We start from the raw sequence: 19161 nt of genomic DNA on the forward strand, positions 1-19161 counted from the left end.
GGCTGAGCGTCTTGGTTGCCAAGAGCACGGAATCTTACACATTCATTTGGACTTTGAGGCAACAATGTTGTGCTGTGATGGTACCAACAAGTTTCACCCGTTATTCTAAAACGGTCTATGCAGTCATTTAGAGTGTAAGCAAAGGTTAAAATAGCCTGCTAGCTAACGTAAACTATGGAAGTAATGGCGCGCTCACTGACATCCAGTTCTTCGTCCAGATTACAACATTCTTCTGTTGAAGAGGAGGAGAAGGATGACACGGCCTACCTTGCTGCATTGACAGCTCAAAGAAATGCCAACGCTTTCTTTGAGAAGTACGAAAAGGGCGAAGTTCAGGAGTTGCTGAGCCTGACCTCTTGTAACTGGTTTCTGGGTGGTGATGACTTCACTCAGCCAGTTGAAATGCCGCCGGGCATAATCAAACAAATGAGGAACTTCACCGAATCAAACTGCATCATTCTCGCACCTGTGGATGCGCGAGTCCCTCTTGATTACAAGGTGGTCCATCAAATAGTCCGAGAGCTCACAGTTGGCATCTATTGTTTCAACCAAGTGCCATTTATAAGTCTTGAGCCAAACTTTGACCAGAGCACCTCATGCCAACTGTCTCCAGCATATTACGATACGAAAGTAGGACAAATGTTGGTTAATATTGACTACACTATCAAGGCTCTTTGGCATGGAGCCAACATTCCCAGAGAAAATCGCATTCGCTTCTCTGAACTCTGGAGAAGCAGCATGGGTGTCGACTCAAATGGAGTACCGCAGACGAAGAAAGATGTGTTTGCAGAGTTTCTCACAGCAGGTATTTGGGTGACAGAGAGAGAAATGTAATGTAATGCAAGATGAATACTGACACAGATAAATGTATGGCCTAACTTTGAGGCAAAATTGTGTCCGTTTTTTAATAATGATGTTGATTAGATTCAATTGAACATGCCTACTTTAGAAATAGGATTCCCCTCAACTGATGATGCTTGTTGCATCCTCTAGGTCTTCAGGACATCTCAGAGGAGCCCTGTTACCAGGGCATATACAACATGGAAGTCAATGTGGATCCTACCTATGACCCCAACAGTGCAGAGGAGGAGAGGCTTTTTTCCCAACACCAGGAGAGCATCCTGCTTAAGCTGACATCCTACCTATCCTCTGCCCGACAGCACAGCAACCTGTTTGTGTTCGAGTGCGCCCACAGTCTGGCCAGTGTGGTGAGGCTGACTGAGGAGAGGCTGGAGCTGGCCACCTACCAGAGGCTGCAGCAGAGGCTGGGTCTACAGGCAGGCCTGGTTAGGAGCTGCTTGGAGAGGAAGGCAGAGGTGTGCAGAGACCTGGCTTACCTGCGCCTCCTCACCTTCCTGGTGCCCTTCCTGGTAGGGCTAAAGAAGAGGATGAAGATCCCAGACCTGGCGCAGATGCTGCCGGCTTACTCAGGTCGGTTGCTACAGCGCAAAAAATGAAATATAACTTACAGGATCTCCATGAGCAACACTAGCTACATCTCTGTGCTACTTACTTACTGCGTTCATAACGGTATTTGAATTGTAGACTGAGGCCAATTTTCTGTCACTGAAACAACTAGGTTCCCCATTGCCTAATAAATCAGACTTTTATACCAATACTTTAATATACAGTCTGAAACATAGCAATGCAAAATCAAAGTTTTCCTTATAAGCCAGAATGTTGACTACAATTACTTTTTAACTTACTCTACCGGTTGTGTGGTTGGTCCTTCAGCTGCTCGAAACTTTTGACAAAATATTCACAGTAAAGCGTTGTTTCACAACTTTTTTAGAGCGCCAGTACTGCTGTTGAAATGTATATCACCTGACGTGTAAACACCTGTAGACTTCGGTTACTGTATTTCTGTCTTGTGCACGTGCCTTTGGTCACAAGCAAACAAATCTTAATTGCCACACACAGAGATACGTATTTTGAAGTCAGGCTAATAACACTTTCCTTTGAATATTGCGTCACATTTCGACCAACTGAAGGACCAACAGCACGGACAATCGGCAGAGTAAGTTCAAATTATGTTTATTCAACATTCTGACTTGTAGGAACTGTTTGGAATGTTTTAACATTAATGTGCGTGGCGATGCCTACATAATTTGAAGGCATTGCCACGTTTTGTGCCTAGGTTCCCTATGGCTATCATACCATTATCTTTGAGGTTGCAACAGATGTGTTTATCGTTGTTTTCATTCTGTTTTTGTAGATGATAAACTGAAGACAGAGAGGGAATTACCACCATTGCTCCTTGGACCTGCGTTCGCCTGTAAACATTTTCCGTACAAGTCAGATGAGTATTTTCACCTTCACGGTGGGATTGAAGTTGACATCGGAACCCCTCAGCTAGAGGAAGTCTCTGAGGAAACAAAGGTGAGAGTTAGATTCACTTACTAGTGAGCCGTCACAAGCCACATAAGAGCTATCTACTTCCACAGTGAGGCCCTAGTTTCATAATGAAATCAGGTTGTCTTGTGGTTCCCTCCAGGAGGCCTTTGCTGCACTGCAGAGTCTTGCAGTGGATCACCTAAGAGACCTGCTAAGTCAGGACACCACCTACAAAGAGCACTTCCCCGTACCAGTCCACAAGGCCAACGGCAATAAGTATGTTAAGTTCACTTGCAGAGAAGCTGTCTTAACATGCACGCATAAACACACACATCTCACTTACATTGAGCTCGGAGGCCTTATACTCCACACACTCGCACACAGATGCACTTGTAAGAGAACACAAACCCATGCTTTTCAGTGTCCAATGGTCAGGCTCTTACACGCTGCTTGATGTCTTTGGCAGCTATCATGTGATCTCCATTGAGGTGGGCTCATTCTACCCTCAGCCTAACGTGGTTCCATGGTGGGAGACCCTCAACACTGCCATCAAAACCCTGAGAGGGAAGAGACTGCCACTCTCTGACGTCCAGCTGCATGAGCAGTTCAAGAAGACATTTGGCTACAAAAAGGCCATCAATTGCAAGGTGATGACGAAAAAGAAGATAGGGCAATATAAGAAGCTGTTCTTTTTTTTCTTTTTTTAGTATTAGGTAAATGTAAAAGGCTTGTATGACCGTGTGTGTTATTTCTCACTGGGGTCAGAGTGTGCCATTCGGCATGCGTGCTGCGGCAGAGCGCGGCCTATCCGCTGTGTTCTACTCGCTGTGCCGCCGGAACTCTCCATCTCACCTGGGAGTCCTGGACGAGCAGGGCTACTCCCTGCTGCACCACGCCGCCAAACACAACCACACATACATCATCTGCCAGCTGGCCACCACCGGGGTCAACCTCAACCAGACAAGCAGCGGCAGGTTCAGCCGCACAGGTCAGAGACATGCCTCTCTCTCCCTTACTCTCATTTACACACTGTCCTCAAAACTGTTTACAAACACCTTTATTTTGCAGTGAAATCTGGAGGTGGCGTTGGGCCCCCAAAAGAAGGAGCTGGTAAGCACATACCAGTGTGAACATGCCAGCCTCACTCTACTGTAACGAAATAGGGCTTTCAGACACGGCTTTCCACTGTTTGTTTGTACCTGTTCCAGGCTCCACTCCCATGCACCTGGCTGCTCAGTGTGGTTCCCTGGAGGCCATCAGCTGTCTGCTGGCTCTGCAGGCCGACCACCGGCTAGTGGACCGCAGGGGCTGGATGGCTGTGCACTTTGCTGCCTACTACGGCCAGGTGGCCTGCATACAGGCCCTTTGCAGGAAAGACCCAGAGCTGGTGGAGATGCAAACCACTGCCGAGTGAGTGAGGAGACACTTCTAGGTTTAGAATAGATGACATGTCTAACAGGGATCAATAGGATGCAACAGCAGGCCACTGGCACCGTTACACAGACGCTTTCAGTGTCATTTAATGTAACACTAGCATGACATTGCTCTGTAATCAGCACATACAACAGTGGAGGTTGCCGAGGGGAGGACGGCTCATAATAATGGCTGGAATATCAACACGTGGTTTCCATGTCGTCGATACCATTCCATTGACTCCATTCCGGCCATTATTATGAGCCGTCCTCCCCTCGGCAGCCTCCACTGACATACAAGTAACAGACACCACTAAATGCACTGGAGGCGGTACGGATGCATCTTCTTCTACGTGCACACAGGTTGACGGTGTTGTTTTTTTGTCTCCTCAGGTACCGCAGCTGCCCGTTGCTCCTGACGGCCACGTCGGGCTCCGTGGAGGCCCTGGACTACATGCTGTCCGCAGGAGCCGACTGGCGGAGGAGGGACAGCAAGGGCAACGACGTCGTGCAGCTGGCCGCCCTCTACTTCCACCCCAAAGTCCTCAGGCACCTCATCTCGCTGGGCCTGCCGGACCTGCCTGTCTGGAAGATCCTTGTGGGTACGCTGCCTGGTGGAAAAGATGGAGATGGGAATTAGCTAGCGAGCGAGGGTTAAGCGAGGCCAATGTTTGGAACGCAGGTTGTATCCGTTAGATGAGTCTGCCCTGTTACTGAGGCGTGTGTGTGTGTGTGTGATGGAGCAGAGATGCTGCACAGCGAGGACCACCGCAGGCTGGAGATGGCCATCCGCTGCCTGGAAGCTTTGTGTATCACGGCCAAGTCCTTCTGGAGGGATATCATGGATGCAGGTGAGTTGAGTTTTTGGAGAGTTTGGGCCTATATCAGACAGGAATGCCTTGTTTTATACTATAGCCATGAAAACTACCTTTGTATTGCCAATTTATATTTTGCCAATTTTCAACCATCCTTAGAGTTATACTCCATATTACAGCATTAAACATTTTTGGTACTACGGAATACAAAGCTAGGCCAATTGCAATAGAATCAAAATATCGAAGGACCCTAAAGCAGTTGACCTATTCTGTAGGAGGGATCCCGGCCCTGTTGGAGCTAATGCGCAGCACGAGACCAGCGCTGCAACGTATGGCTGCCGCCGTGGTGTGTCACATCTCGGAGAGGACGCCCGTGTGTGAGGCCCTGGTGCGCTATGGTGCCGTGCCGGTGCTGGTCAATCTGCTGGGCAGCCAGCAGGCCGAGCTCCACTCCCGCTGTGCCCTCATACTGGCAGACCTGGCAGGGCACAGTGACCAGTACCAGTCCCTCATAGCCCAGCAGGTTAGTACTACTGATATAATCAGTCTTTCCCATAGCCCATCTAGTTAGTATTGCTGTAACTAATAGGTGGGTTCAGTTATAACCAGTCTTGTGTGTGTGAGCGTGCACGTGTGTGTGTCTGTCTGTATTTGTGTATGTTTGACAATTCGTGCATACGTGTTTGACAGTTCATTCGTGTGTGTCCAGGGTGGAGTGGCCCCGTTGGTGAGGCTCCTGGGCTCGGACCTACATGATGTGCTGGTGAACACTGTGCGGTGCATCAAGGCGCTGTGTGTCCGTAGCCCTGGCAACCAGACGGCCGTGGCCCTGGCTGGGGGGATTCCACAACTTGTGGAGCTCTTGACTGTCAGATCAGGTACATTGTTAAATCATGAGTAAGACGATGATGATATAGAACATGATGATGATGATGAATCGTCTTTTTGGCCGTGTATCTCCAGAAGTGTTGCAAGAGGAGGCGTGCGCGGCTCTGGCTGAGCTGGCTAAGGGACACCGGGAGAACCAGGACACCATCTGTGAAGCGGGCGCCGTGGCCCCGTTGGTGCTCATACTGCGGGGGAGGAAGATAGCCGCGCAGGTGACGGCGGCCAGAGCCCTTGAGGCCATCGCCGATCACAACCCTGCCATACAGGCCCGCTTTCTGAAGAAGTCGGCCGCCAAGCACCTCCTACGACTCTTAAAGGTAGGACCTGAGCAAGTCAAATCATTGTTTCCCTCAATTTTAAATATGCTTATGGAATTCTTGAACATTTTATATTCATGTACTTTAAGTTGTGTCCCCTGGGCCATGTTCAGGGTTGAGTTCAGTAGGGCACGCTGTATCAAACTGTTTTGCAACAGAAAATTAACATCTGTGTTCTTATGGGACAAATTCAGGTAGTACCTCCCCATTTCAATATTTTTCTCCCTATTGAACGTGACCCAGGTGTTCCAGGTGGAGGCGAGGGAGCAGGGGGCCGTCTCTCTATGGGCCTTGGCAGGACACACTCTGAAGCAACAGAGACTCATGGCAGAGCACATCGGCTACCACTTCATTCTCGAGCTCATCCTCTCCTCCTCCGACAGGATGCAATACGTCGGTAGGTTCTCTCATTTCTCATATTTTTGTTTTAAATGCTACCCCTCTGTACTTGCTAAGTCTCTTACGCAAAATAGGTCTTTTACACCAAAGTAATCTCTCTCACAAGAGGAAGTTAAATGGCAATCATCGGTTCATGGACAGAGTTGGCTTGCTGACATCAAGCTTTTCCAGACATTTTATTCAGTCAAGGGGATGCCGTCTCCGGGGATCGATGAAACTAAACACTGAGTGTCGTAAAACAACAAAACTTCCATGCGTTGTTGACAGGCGATGCAGATAAATGATTGACTGTACCATAAACAGGAACCCTGAGGTTTGTGCTGGAGCGAGCCTCACCTCTGTCACCACAAGACCAGCCGCCTCCTACCCCCAGACGGCTTTCCTATGCTAGACTCATCACCTGCAGCCAGAGCACAGGAAGGCATGCAGTCAGGAATGCCTGTCTGTCTATCCCTCCATTGGGAATCCCAACACCTTCAAAATAAGAGGAACACAATCTCAAACAAAATTGAATGTGACAAACATTTCAATATCCCAAAGTTGTTTTGGAAGAACTGGGGTATCAATTGGAATGGGATGGGTCACTCCCCATACCTCTGTCATTCCTTGAACACGTGTTCCCGGGTAGTTTTTTGCTGGAACATGTTAAGAGCCTCTACTCTTCCCTCAGGTCCTCGGTCTGTCACACATGTCTACAGAACATCTATTCTGCAGCTTCTGAAATAGTTTCTTTCCAGACAAGACGACAGATGGTTCTTTCATTCCAGCCTTCTTTTTCACCCAAAAAATGCCTGTCGTTCTCTTAAAAGGGAGACGAACTGAGGTTAATGATGTGGAAATGGTAGGCCAGCCCCTGACCACAATAACACCCCGACCAATGGTTTAAAAAGTGAATGTACAGATTAAATTGTAGGTAACACTTTACCTGAACCGTCTGTCACAAAGTCTACATAACGCCATCATAGTAATGGCATAACAGTCATGACCGCTAATGTCAACTTATAGGCCTAGCAACTAACTTTACACCCTGCTAACCTAAAATTGTTATTAGGGCCAGCTAATTGACAGGTCATAACTCTAGCCAACTAGCTTACCTAGATAATATTTTCCGCCATAACTGTTTCATAAGCTGACAGCTGGCAGCAACTTATGCCTTCGTCCTGTCATCTTTACACTGATGGACACCACTGCTGGCCGATACTCCATAAAGGCATCACTCACTCACATCCCAGCACTGCCACCAATTGTCAGATGTGGTGTGGAGGTTTCAGATCTGGTGAGGCCAGAGAGGGCCCTTATGAAAGAATTCAAGTCAAGGTTTACATGCAATTTAGCTTGGTAAAGTGTAAACAAATAATATTGTGTTTCAGGCTGCCAGGCAGTTATAGCACTGAGCAGGGACAGTCGGAGCCACCAGGACGGGCTGTGTAAAGAAAATGGGGTGCCCCCACTGGTTCGTCTACTACGGGGGTCCCGGACCACAGAGAGTACCCTCCTCAGCGTTATACAATCCCTGGGCATTCTGTGTATTGGTTTGTACATTCTCACTGTAGCCTTAATCTTATCTTGAGAAACACAGTACATGCACTCAAAGGTTTGCATAAACCATGCATTGGTATCAATGGGAGATTTGAGTAAACCTTTGTCATGATACTACTTGACGATTTTGCACATTGATGTTTTAACAGTGCTACAGTAGTAACATGGCTTTCAGACTTGACTTGGAAACAGGTCATAGTATACAAGCTAATAATATACCATGACTTCTAGTGCATGCATGTTTCGTACATCTAATTTTAGGAGGGGCACACACCAATAACCCAAACAGCCAGAGGGTCATAGCTGAGGAGCAAGCCATTCCAACTCTGTTAGAACTTGTGAAGCACCAAGAATCACTGCAGGTCAAGGTAAATACATTGGAAATCGAAAAAAATTGGTTCTCTCTCCTCTTAAATGTCCTTGGTAATGCCACAAAAGTCCCACAAACAAGGGCGTCCAATACTAGAATTTTCCATTGAAAGAATTGAGGCTTGGATGACATGTTGATTCTCCCTCAGGTCCAAGTGGCTCAAACGCTGGCCTGTGTGCTGCTGGGAAACCAGGACCTGCAAACAACCTTCTGGGAAAAAGAGGAGTTTACCTATGAAACAGTTCTAGAGTTGCTACGAGTGCCAGATCAGGTAAACCATTTGAAAGGCTGTTTGTGGGCTACTTCATAACTTTAAACCAACTTTAGCCCAGAACCTTTCGGTATGTCAGCACAGTCACTAACAAGATGAGGTGGAACAAGATATGGGTCTAGTAGAGATTAGAAAGAAAAGCATCCAATATCCAATACTGTTATCTCAATGTGCAATGAACTACTGGCACCTAATGGTCAAGGACTGCTCAAGCACTAAGGGGTGTTGACACTCCGTAAAGTGCATTCCCCATGGCAATTTGTCATGTTTGCCTTTTCCCAGCAGGACATCTGCCTGGAAGCTGGTTACGCCCTGTCTCTGTTTGCCTACAACAACACCACCCAGCAGGCAGCCATCCTGCAGAATGGTGGCATTCCCATAGCCATGTACGAGCCCTTCTTGAACTCCAAGAACGAGATGGAGAGGGCCAAAGCTGCTTTTCAGGTAGCCATGAAGCAGATCATTAAAAAAAAAATCAACTGAGGGCCACAGTAATATCAATGAGTCATTAACAGCTGCTGATTTGTATGTGTTTTCCGACTTGACACGGAATTAGCGTTAGGTAATGTCTTTTATCGCTACCTTTTCGTTTCGTGGTAACTGCTCTCCAGATAGTTGTGCTGGCCAAAGTGATCACGGACACAGACCAGGTGACTCTGTCTGCCAGAGGGGTGACTGTCCTTGTAGACCTTCTGCAGTCCACTAATCCCAACACTGTGGTCCTGACAGGTAACTTCAGCCCAGTACTATGTATGGGAAGAACATTATATTCACTGAGCAAAAATATAAACGCAACATGTAAACTGTTGGTTTCATGAGCTAAAATAAAAGACCCCAGAAATGTTCCATACGCACAAAAAGCTTATTTCTCTCACATTTTGTTTACATCCCTGTTTAGTGAGCATTTCCGCCAAGATAATCCATCCACCTGACAGGTGTGGCATATCAAGAAGCCGATTAAACGGCATGATCATTACACAGGTGTACCTTGTGCTGGGGACAATAAAAACCCAGTCTAAAATGTGCAGTTTTGAGTGCACAGAAATACGTGATGAGATCCTGAGGCCGATTTTTTAAAAAGGTATCTGTGACTAACAGATGCATAATTTATTTATTTCGATTGACTGATTTCCTTATATGAACTGTAACTCAGTAAAATCTTCAAAATTGTTGCATGTTGCGTTTTATATTTTTGTCCAGTATAGAAGAACACTAGTCTTGCCTTACTGCATACATTTCTGCCATAGCTCAGTTGCTAGCCAGTCTGGCTCACACCCGGGCAGGTATTCCTGATGCTATTGTCACCATGGGAGCTGTTGGTCACCTATGTGCTCACCTGTATTCTGAGGAGGAAGAGGTAAGGATGGGACTTGTGGTATGGGGGAGCATTCCTGTCTATGACTATTGTCTGAAATCTAACAGACTATCAAGATAATTAATTCTACAACCATCAAATGCTATCCAACTTTACATATTTCTGGTTACGATGTGCAGATTTTTGATACAAGCATGGTGGTAAAATGTTGAATATTTTCAGGTGCGAACGGCATCTTCAAGTGCCCTCGGCTACCTCACCTTTAACCGTCACGCACATCGCCTCTTGTTGGTGGAATGTCGAAACACTCCATCTATGTACGACCTTTTGACCCAGCATCTCATCGAGGACGCCAAGATCTCACACATTTTTACTGCGGAGTTTGAAAGGCAGAAAATAGTGGGGCTGCCATCACTAAGGTATGTTCGTTTTTTTTGCCCTAAAAAGCAATGCTTTCATATTTCTAGCTGGGATAACATCAATAATTTCTGTCCTTTTTAACAGTTTGGAGATAAATGGTGGCCCACCTGTTCCTCAGCGCAACAAAAAAGGTACATTTTGTTATGCTGTACATAATTATTTGAATCTATTTCATATAAAAAGTCTCAATCGTCTTTGTCGCCTCTACCTACGTCAGGTTTGACCAAAAAGACAAGCCGCACTCCTGGCCTGTCAGTGTCTGCAGGCCACTTTGGGAGGACCAGCTCGGCTCCAGTTCTCCAGCTTCAACCCCAGAGGAGCAGGACAGCCAACCCCAAGGTTAGGCTGCAGGGAGAGGGGCCAACCCATAGCTCTCAGCCCACCCTGGAGTCACTGAGGCTGGATAAGGACAGCCAGCGGCCCCAGCAAAGGCAGTGACCCTGGAGGTCAGCCTAGGATCTAACCTGACTGGGCTAGCTTAAAGTAGTAGTTAATTTATGACTCAGGGAGCCATTCTATTTATGTTCAAGATGAATATATTACATTTATATTATTAATGGAAATGACTGACTTAATGGTATAATATATTGGAAGTCGATTGAATAAAAAAACGAAATTAAACGCTTAACACAGAATGGAGTCCTTTCTGCCAGGATGTATTTCAAAAGTTTAATGGTAGGAATTATATGCATCATGGATATGCACATAAGTGAACCTCAGTCCGTAATCCTCAGCTTTAATGGTGGAAGTTTGATAGCTGCCTCCTTCACTTCTGCTGTTATGTTCACACCCAGGGGAGCTCTAGAACACAAAGAGCAACAATTAAGCTATAGAACTGTTATCAATAGAAGTTAGTCATCTTTTTTACTTACTTGGGCTCATAGTTGACCTCCTCAGTATGGGACAGGATGCCCTTTCCTTCCCTCAGTCTCTCAACTCCATTCCTGAAATAAAGTGTGGTTGAATGCACTGGACTCCAAAAGCTCCAAAGCCAAATATATACTATTTGCCAGAGTCCCACTCGACCTGTCACAACGCTCCTTCCCTGGCCATAGAGAACAGTAAAACTCCAGCCAACACGTTAAAAAAGGTCAAAGGTGATGCAAAATCTCCCAGCATTCCCTCTAACCATTTCCTAAATTCCTGTGTATTATAGCTTACTATCTTTTTATTATATATAGTACCAGTCAATTTTGGACACACCTACTCATTCAAGGGTTTTTCTTTGTATATGATTCCTGATTAAACTGTACAATATATTTGAGGGGTTATTTTGCAAAAACATATCTCCGTTTGTATTTATCCTAAATCACGTTTTATTTGTGTGCACTCCAGGGAACTCACATATGAAGTGAGGTAATATTTCGATTTATTTGACACAATGGTATCAATTTCAAAGCGTTTCTCGAGTTTCATCCTTCTGCCATCGGAGTCGCAGTTTCTCATTTCTCCAAGTTATGTGCGTACGTATGGGTCAAAGTGTCTGTGGAGGACCGCACATTCTCCCGTCAAGTTTGTTTTTTATAAATCCCAAAAAGTTTGCTTAGAAAGTGACGTACGCCTTATTTTGTGCCTAAACAGTGTTTATAAATGAGGCCCCTGGAATGAATTTCAATTAACAGGTGTGCCTTGTTAAAAGATAATTTATAGAATTTCTTTCCTTAATGCATTGGAGCCAATCAGTTGTGGTGTGACAAGGTAGGGATGGTATACAGAAGATAGCCCTATGTAGTAAAATACCAAGTTCATATTATGGCAAGAACAGCTCAAATAAGAGAAACGACAGTCCATTACATGAAGGTCAGTCAATCCGAAAAATGTCAAGAGCTTTGAAAGTTTCAAGTGCAGTCGCAAAAACCAAGCGCTATGATGAAACTGGCTCACATGAGGACCGCCACAGGAAAGGAAGACCCAGAGTTACCTTTGCTGCGAGGATAAGTTCATTAGAGTTAACTGGCACCTCAGATTGCAGCCCAAATAAATGCTTCACAGAGTTCAAGTCACAGACACATCTCAACATCAACTGTTCAGAGGAGACTGCGTGAATCAGACCTTCATGGTCGAATTGCTGCAAAGAAACCACTACTAAAGGACACCAATAAGAAGGGACTTGCTTGGGCCAAGAAACACGAGCAATGGACATTCGACCGGTGGAAATCTGTTCTTTGGGAGTCCAAATTTTAGAATTTTGGTTCCAACTACCGTGTCTTTGTGAGACGCAGAGTAGGTGAACGAATGATCTCTGCATATGTGGTTCCCACCGTGAAGTATGGAGGAGATGGTGTGATGGTGCTTTGCTGGTGACACTGTGATTTAGAATTCACGGCACTATGCGAGGCGATAGGCCATCCCATCTGGTTTGCGCTTAGTGGGACTATCATTTTGTTTTCAACAGAACAATGACCCAACACACCACTAGGCTGTGTAAAGGCTATTTGACCAAGAATGAGAGTGATGGAGTGCTGCATCAGATGAACTGGCCTCCACAATCACCTGACCTCAACCGAATTGAGATGGTTTGGGATGAGTTGGTCCGCAGAGTGAAGGAAAAGCAGCCAACAAGTGCTCAGCATATGTGGGAACTCCTTCAAGACTGTTGGAAAAGCATTCCCGGTGAAGCTGGTTGAGAGAATGCCAAGAGTGTGCCAAGCTATCATCAAGGCAAAGGCTGGCTACTTTGAAGAATCTCAAATATAAAATATATTTTAATTTGTTTAACACATTTTTGGTTACTACATGATCCCATATTTGTTATTTCATAGTGTTGATGTCTTTACTATTATTCTACAATGTAGAAAATAATAAAAATAAAGAAAAACCCTTGAATGAGTACGTGTGTATATATATATTTTTTAAATGAGTTATACTATTTTGATATTGATTACTGCACTGTTGGGTAGAACATGCAAGTTAAGCATTTCACTGGAGTTGTGCATGTGACAAAAAAACTTTACCTATATATTTTCAAAACCAAAATAACTAAGAGTCTTCGACATACCATGCGATCATGACTCCATTGTCAGTACAAAACTTGGATGGAGGACAAAGTAAATGTAATCCAGTGGTGTCTGTGACAATCTTCAAAGTCTTTCGGATGTACTGGTTACTGGCAACTCCTCCTGACACCACCTGACAGAGCAAAACATTGAGGACACCATAGGACACCGTATGGACACCACACCATTGTTTGTAGAAACACTGTGCCTTCAGAAAATATTCACACCCCTGGACTTTTTCCAAATTTTGTTGTGTTCCAGCTGGAATTTAAACTGGATTAAATTGAGATTTTGTGTCACTGGCCTATGCACAATACCCCATAATGTCAAAGTGGAATTATGTTTTTCAAAATTGTTACAAATTATGCAAGCCTAAATAAATTCAGGAGTAAACATGTGGTGCTTAACAAGTTGCATGGACTCACTCTGTGTGCAATAATAGTGTTTAACAGGACTACCTCATCTCTACCCCACACATACAAGTATCTGTAAGGTCCCTCAGTTGAGCAGTGAATTTCAAATACAGATTCAATCACAAAGACCAGGGAGGTTTTCCAATGCCTCGCAAAGGGCTGGAGTACAGAGCCAAAACAAACAAAAAAGTGTTATTGCCCCAATACTTTTGAAGCTCATTGTACACTGAGTATACCGAACAGTAGGAGCACCTTCCTAATATTGAGTTCCTCTTGGCCTCAAGACAGCGTCAATTCATCAGGGCAAGGACTTTACAAGGTGTCAAAAGCGTTCCACAAGGATGCTTTTCCATATTGACTTCAATGCTTCCCACAGTTGTGTCAAATTGACTGGAAGTCCTTTGAGTGGTGGAACATTCTTGACACACACAGGAAAATGTTGAGCGTGAAAAACCCAGCAGCGTTGTAGTTCTTGACACAAACCAGTGCACCTGGCACCTACTACCATACCCTGTTCAAAGGCACTGAAATATTTTTTATTGCCCATTCACCCTCTGAATGGCACACACACACACAATCCGTGTCTCAATTGTCTCAAGGCTTAAACATCCTTCTTTAACCTGTCTCCTCCCCTTCATCATCTACACTGATTTGAAGTGGATTTAACAAGTGACATCAATAAGGGATAGCTTTCGTCTGGATTCTATGTCATGGAAAGAGCAGGTGTTCTTAATGTTTTGTGTATATTAGTGTTTTATTCTTATTCATTTTTTTTTTTTTTTTTTTTTTACAAATGTTAGTATTTCTTCTTCCACTTTGACAGAGTATTTTATGTAGATCGTTGACAAAAAATGACAATTAAATCCACAACAAAGTGGAAAACGTCATGTGGTGTGAATACTTTCTTAAGGAGATAATTCAATGCAATATTGTGGATTAGATCATCTTGATAGCTGTGAAAACCACTATCCAATGATGGGATTTCACTCACCAGTGTTGGATTGCAGGAAGGCAGAAGGCCTTTGGCCTTACAGAACAAAATGGCACGATGTGTGCGCTTGGCAATGTGAGAGGCCACTGTGTGCTGCGTAGCAGCAGCTATGTCATTAACACATGACAACAAAGTTCCCTGCTCCACACCTTGGATGAAAAAAAACAAGTAGGTGCATTTTCACACAAAACTTGTCTTTTGGTATTTGTTTCATTAGTCCATTGTTGATATAGTCCCAAAATGTTTTGCATATCAGCGATCAAGATATAACTTTCAAAATAAAGAAATATAGCTGGGATTTCTGTATTTTTAAAGTTATATATCTTGAAACCTTGATGGCTGGCTGACATGCAAAACATGTTGGGCCGATATCAACAATGGACTAATGAAACAAATACCAAAAGATTGTTTTTTTGGGTGGAATTGTCCTTCAATTTAAGTGATCTGATTCTATTAGTTGATGAAGGAAAGGTTATGATAAAAATGTATATTATATCTTTATGAATTATTTATTACCTTCCTCTACCTCTTTTTTCTGTATTGACATCGTCACCTGATTTCGCAGACCAGCGAAGGAGAAGTTACAGTCATAGTGCGCTCCCATTGGTGGCTTGAAGAGAAACTTCAACCTGTCTCCATCTCGAGCCAGAAGCTCTATTGCTTGACCCCCACTTATCATGGAGCACTTTGGGTGTTTGATGAGTGACAAACGTCTTGCCACCTGTGAACACACAAATGTCACAAATTCAAGGCCAAGAAAACCCACCGGCCTCTGATAAGTGTTTCCTCAAAGTTATACTCTTTACCTTGTCCATAGTGTCCCCTGGAGCTTCATCCAGTGTTTGACCCAGGAGAAGAAAGTCATCGATTCCTCTGGCCAGAGCCAAGAGAGAGTGACCCCCGGAGACTAGGAGGACGAGGAAGGGGAATACTACAGGCTGGAACATCCTGACTGTCAGGGCATGGGCCTCCATGTGGTGGATGGGGATGAAGGGCTTCTGGTGTAGTTTTACAAAGTTCAGGCTAAAGTCCAGGCCTATCCCCAGACTCAGGGCCAGGCCCGGCTTCACTGTGGTGGCTACAGCAGACAGTTGACTCTGGGTGACGCCACTCCTCTCCATGGCCTCCTGGACGACGCGGCCTATGTTCTCTCTGTGGAGCCGCTGGGCAACAGTGGGAATAATCCCACCAGTCCTACAATCAAATACAAATGGAGAACATGATGTCATTTGCAAGGTTTTATCTTGATTCTTGACCAAGGAGGGCATTGCACTGATAAATAAGACAATCACTTTTATTGAATGAACATTAAAAAAATACAAGATTGTACCCACTTCATGTGCACCTCTTTTTGTGAATGAAGAGATTCTCCAAGGATTAAGCCTGTTTCATCCATTACAGCCGCACCTGTCTCGTCACAGCTTGTCTCAATACCGAGAACAAGCCTGGAACTAATTTTTCTTCTAAAAACACATTTGCTTAAAGTCTTGACTCTAAACATACGTGTGCCCTGTTGAGCCGAAGCTTTAAATGCAAACATTTTATTTCACTAAACCCGATTTTCCTGCACTAGCCAAAATACATGCTTAAATTACTGAAATTTGGTAAGCACCGCTATCCGTAGAGAATCGCAAGAGGCGAGGAAAATAGCTCTGCTACCAGGGACCATTACGATGGTCTATTAGTATTTTCTAAAGGTATGTCATTCATTAATAACTTTATTTTAAGTCTCACGACAATGCCACTGTCAAGTGACAATTAAATACGTTTGCATTTGTCGCAAAAGCTAAAATTGCGATGCTGAATTTTTTTTGTGCGGAGCTCCACGACCTTACGCTTGTACCTCTGAGGAGCTTGTGTCACATATAAACAATTCCTCCATGAAACATCAAATAGTTTTCTAGTTAGGTGCAGTTACAATTTTCCGAGTTGAAAATGTGAAAGAACATTTTAAAATGTTTTGCGGATATCGACTGGAATATGTTTTAATTGAATAACGACTTTTTTTTATTAACCTAGCAAACAAAACTGTGGGTGTCTCTGAATAGTGATAGCCTTTGTTTCAGGGGGAAATTATATGCAGTTGGACATCTAATCAAAGCTGGTCAACAAGGCACATTTAATTCGGCAATCAATATGCGATAGGAATTCAAAATGTGTACTTGTTGAATTTTGTTCGTCTGATGTTAAAGTATCCTCACATCTTTGCGGCATTGCATCCAATGTTTATCTTATTTGGATGATTTTGCAACTACGGGCACTTCTATGTCCTCGGGGTAGTACATTTTTTGAATTTTATAGAATTTTTTATTTTTTAATTCTTTATATGTTAAGTTCACACGACAATTACCCCATTCTTTTTTAACACCTCTCTATCAATTATTTTAGCATTTTTTCAAATGAATTTTATACCTTCATTTCACTTTTGCCCTTGTCCCTGACCCAGAATGTTGAACTTCTACTATGTTTTTCTATGGGAAAACATTGTATAATGTGTAATTATTAATGTTAACTACTAGTGAAAGAGTCAATGAAATTACATCTATATCAATATTTATTATGCGTATGCCCTTTTATATTGTTTTTTTACACAAAATATACCTGTCCTTTGGTAGTTGTGTAATTTCCAACACTGAGGACAAATTCCTCATTAATAAAGTTTTTTCAAAAGACTTAATTTAGTTACCATGGAAACTTATTGTGACACTGAAGCACATGGCTGCAGCTTACAGTTGTTCCAGATGTGATGTCCAGAAGTTGAAGAAAAATCTAGGTAAATATTGCTTGTGTAGAGAATATTTTTATTGTCAGTCATTTCCAAACAGGCTATACTTAAAAAATATATATATTTATATTTTCTTTTTATATTTTATGTATTTAGTGTAAACTATATGCTAGCTGTAATACTAGCGAAAGCATGCTAAGCAGCCTGTCATTTTTCTCCAAAAACTTTAGAATCATAATTTCCATCAGTCATTTCTATTACAAACTTAACAGTGGTGGAAATGACAAAAAACATTCTCTTATTCGTTTTAAACTTTAGGCTTATTTAATCCTGTTTTAAATTGGTTTAATCTCGAAAATTCTCTAAGGTGTGTATTTTTCTTTGTTTTTAGAAGATGCCACATAAAACAGCACAGAGGTCACAGACATGACAAAAAAAATATCCTATATGATACCAGGAACATTTGCAATAAGACAGGGAGAGATGCTGGAGGAGAAAGGAGAAGTGAAATCTATCTCTGAGCTGACAAAGCGAGATCAAAGAAGCAAGAGAAGGCAATGGAAATGCAACCAATGGAATAGAAGACAGGCTTGAAAGAGAACAGTTGCAATGGAGACCTACCTATCAGGCAACACAACACCTCAGTCAACAGATGACTTGCAGCCAGAACATGAGGCCAACATACCTGCCCCTGATGCACACCATTATACCCCTTCCTCATCGTCTGCAACAGGAATGAGAAGTCAAACACTTGCTGGAAGTAAAAAGGTTGGAAGAGGTCGCTCAAAAACATACACAGATCTTTGCATGACAATGTCAAACTTGATAATGCATTACGGAAAGCTGAGAAAAACTGATGAAGAAAATGGGGAGAAAGATTCCCCAAAGACAAAAAGAAAGGGAACTGAAGGGAACTCCGAAGAACTTGAGAAGGATTTTATTTTATTGTTTCAAAATGCCATCATTGCAGAGTTAAAGCAAAAATATCAAAAAATGTGCATTACCAAGGACAAACAAGTGGCTTAAAAAATGCTCAGAGGCAACATCCTGAGAAAGTATGACCTGGTCAAAGCCGCAAACGGATCATTTGAATTTTCAGCAAAAGCAATGAGGGCAAATGAAAACAGGCCAACAAGTCTTCAGTACTCCAGGAAAAGCAGTGTAACAGAATTAGCACAGCCACAGAAGAGAAAATCACCTGATTTTATGAACGTGATGACAACAGTAGAGCAACAACAGGGGAAAAGGACACACTAAGAAGAAAAAGCAGAAGCACTTCTTTAATGGCATAATTCAGAACCTTTTCCTACTATGCATTCTGCAAAATACGTCCTTTTTGGGTTGTCAAGCCAACAATCCAGGATAGGGACACATGCCTCTGCAAAACCTACGCCAACCTCCAGTTCATGGCAGACAAACTACAGCATCACAAAGTGATCAGCTGCAGCAACATTGAGAACCTTATTGAGTCTTGTGCTGTGAGAACCCAAAGAAAGAGTGCATGTACACAGTGTGCTCCCTTTGTCTAGCAAAATAGTTAAAAACATTTTACTTTGATTCTGGTGATCAGACATGGTGGTTTGAGTGGAAAAACAATGCTGAAGAGAGAGAGAAGAAAAACAAAGACATTTGACAGTAAAAGAAAAGGTGTGTGGCACACTGCAGATTCTACTGGAGGACTTCTCCAAAGGATTGAAAGAGAAGTTGGCGAAACACGTGCACAACATTTGACACCAATACTCAAAACTGAGAGAATTAAAAGTGAATCTGGAGAAAGAGGAGATCATCATGCATATTGACTTTGCAGAGAACTACCTGTGTAAAGACACCAGTGAAATCTAGGCAGTTCACTTTGGTGATTCATACAAGCAGGTGACCCTCCACACCTGTGTTGGATATACCACAATTATACTGTTTCACTTTGCTCACTGAGCTCTTCGATAACCCCTCTGCTAT

The 19161-nt window shown here is 43.5% G+C and overlaps 2 protein-coding genes across 2 annotated transcripts; one reads left to right on the forward strand and one right to left on the reverse strand.

Moving 5' to 3' along the window:
* The first annotated feature begins 90 nt into the window (after positions 1-90).
* Positions 91-10696, forward strand: ankar (ankyrin and armadillo repeat containing). The gene is made up of 22 exons (XM_039015010.1): positions 91-805; positions 994-1431; positions 2216-2379; positions 2495-2610; positions 2801-2981; positions 3100-3322; positions 3498-3744; positions 4140-4348; positions 4493-4597; positions 4837-5084; positions 5271-5439; positions 5525-5766; positions 6010-6163; positions 7536-7697; positions 7966-8072; positions 8223-8345; positions 8631-8789; positions 8957-9074; positions 9593-9702; positions 9883-10079; positions 10165-10211; positions 10298-10696. Exons 1-22 carry the CDS (start codon positions 175-177, stop codon positions 10516-10518), a joined length of 4371 nt encoding a protein of 1456 aa, XP_038870938.1. The 5' UTR covers positions 91-174; the 3' UTR covers positions 10519-10696.
* Positions 10697-10720: 24 nt separating this feature from the next.
* Positions 10721-16331, reverse strand: osgepl1 (O-sialoglycoprotein endopeptidase-like 1). Its single transcript, XM_039015009.1, has 7 exons — positions 15815-16331; positions 15287-15674; positions 14997-15201; positions 14481-14629; positions 13079-13209; positions 10953-11024; positions 10721-10881 (listed from the first exon to the last, which is right to left on the reverse strand). The coding sequence occupies exons 1-7, from the start codon at positions 16018-16020 to the stop codon at positions 10797-10799; spliced, it is 1236 nt and encodes a 411-aa protein (XP_038870937.1). The 5' UTR covers positions 16021-16331; the 3' UTR covers positions 10721-10796.
* Positions 16332-19161: the final 2830 nt, after the last annotated feature.

This window comes from Salvelinus namaycush, chromosome 19 (genome assembly GCF_016432855.1).
Source record: "Salvelinus namaycush isolate Seneca chromosome 19, SaNama_1.0, whole genome shotgun sequence".
NCBI classification, from domain to species: Eukaryota; Metazoa; Chordata; class Actinopteri; order Salmoniformes; family Salmonidae; genus Salvelinus; species Salvelinus namaycush.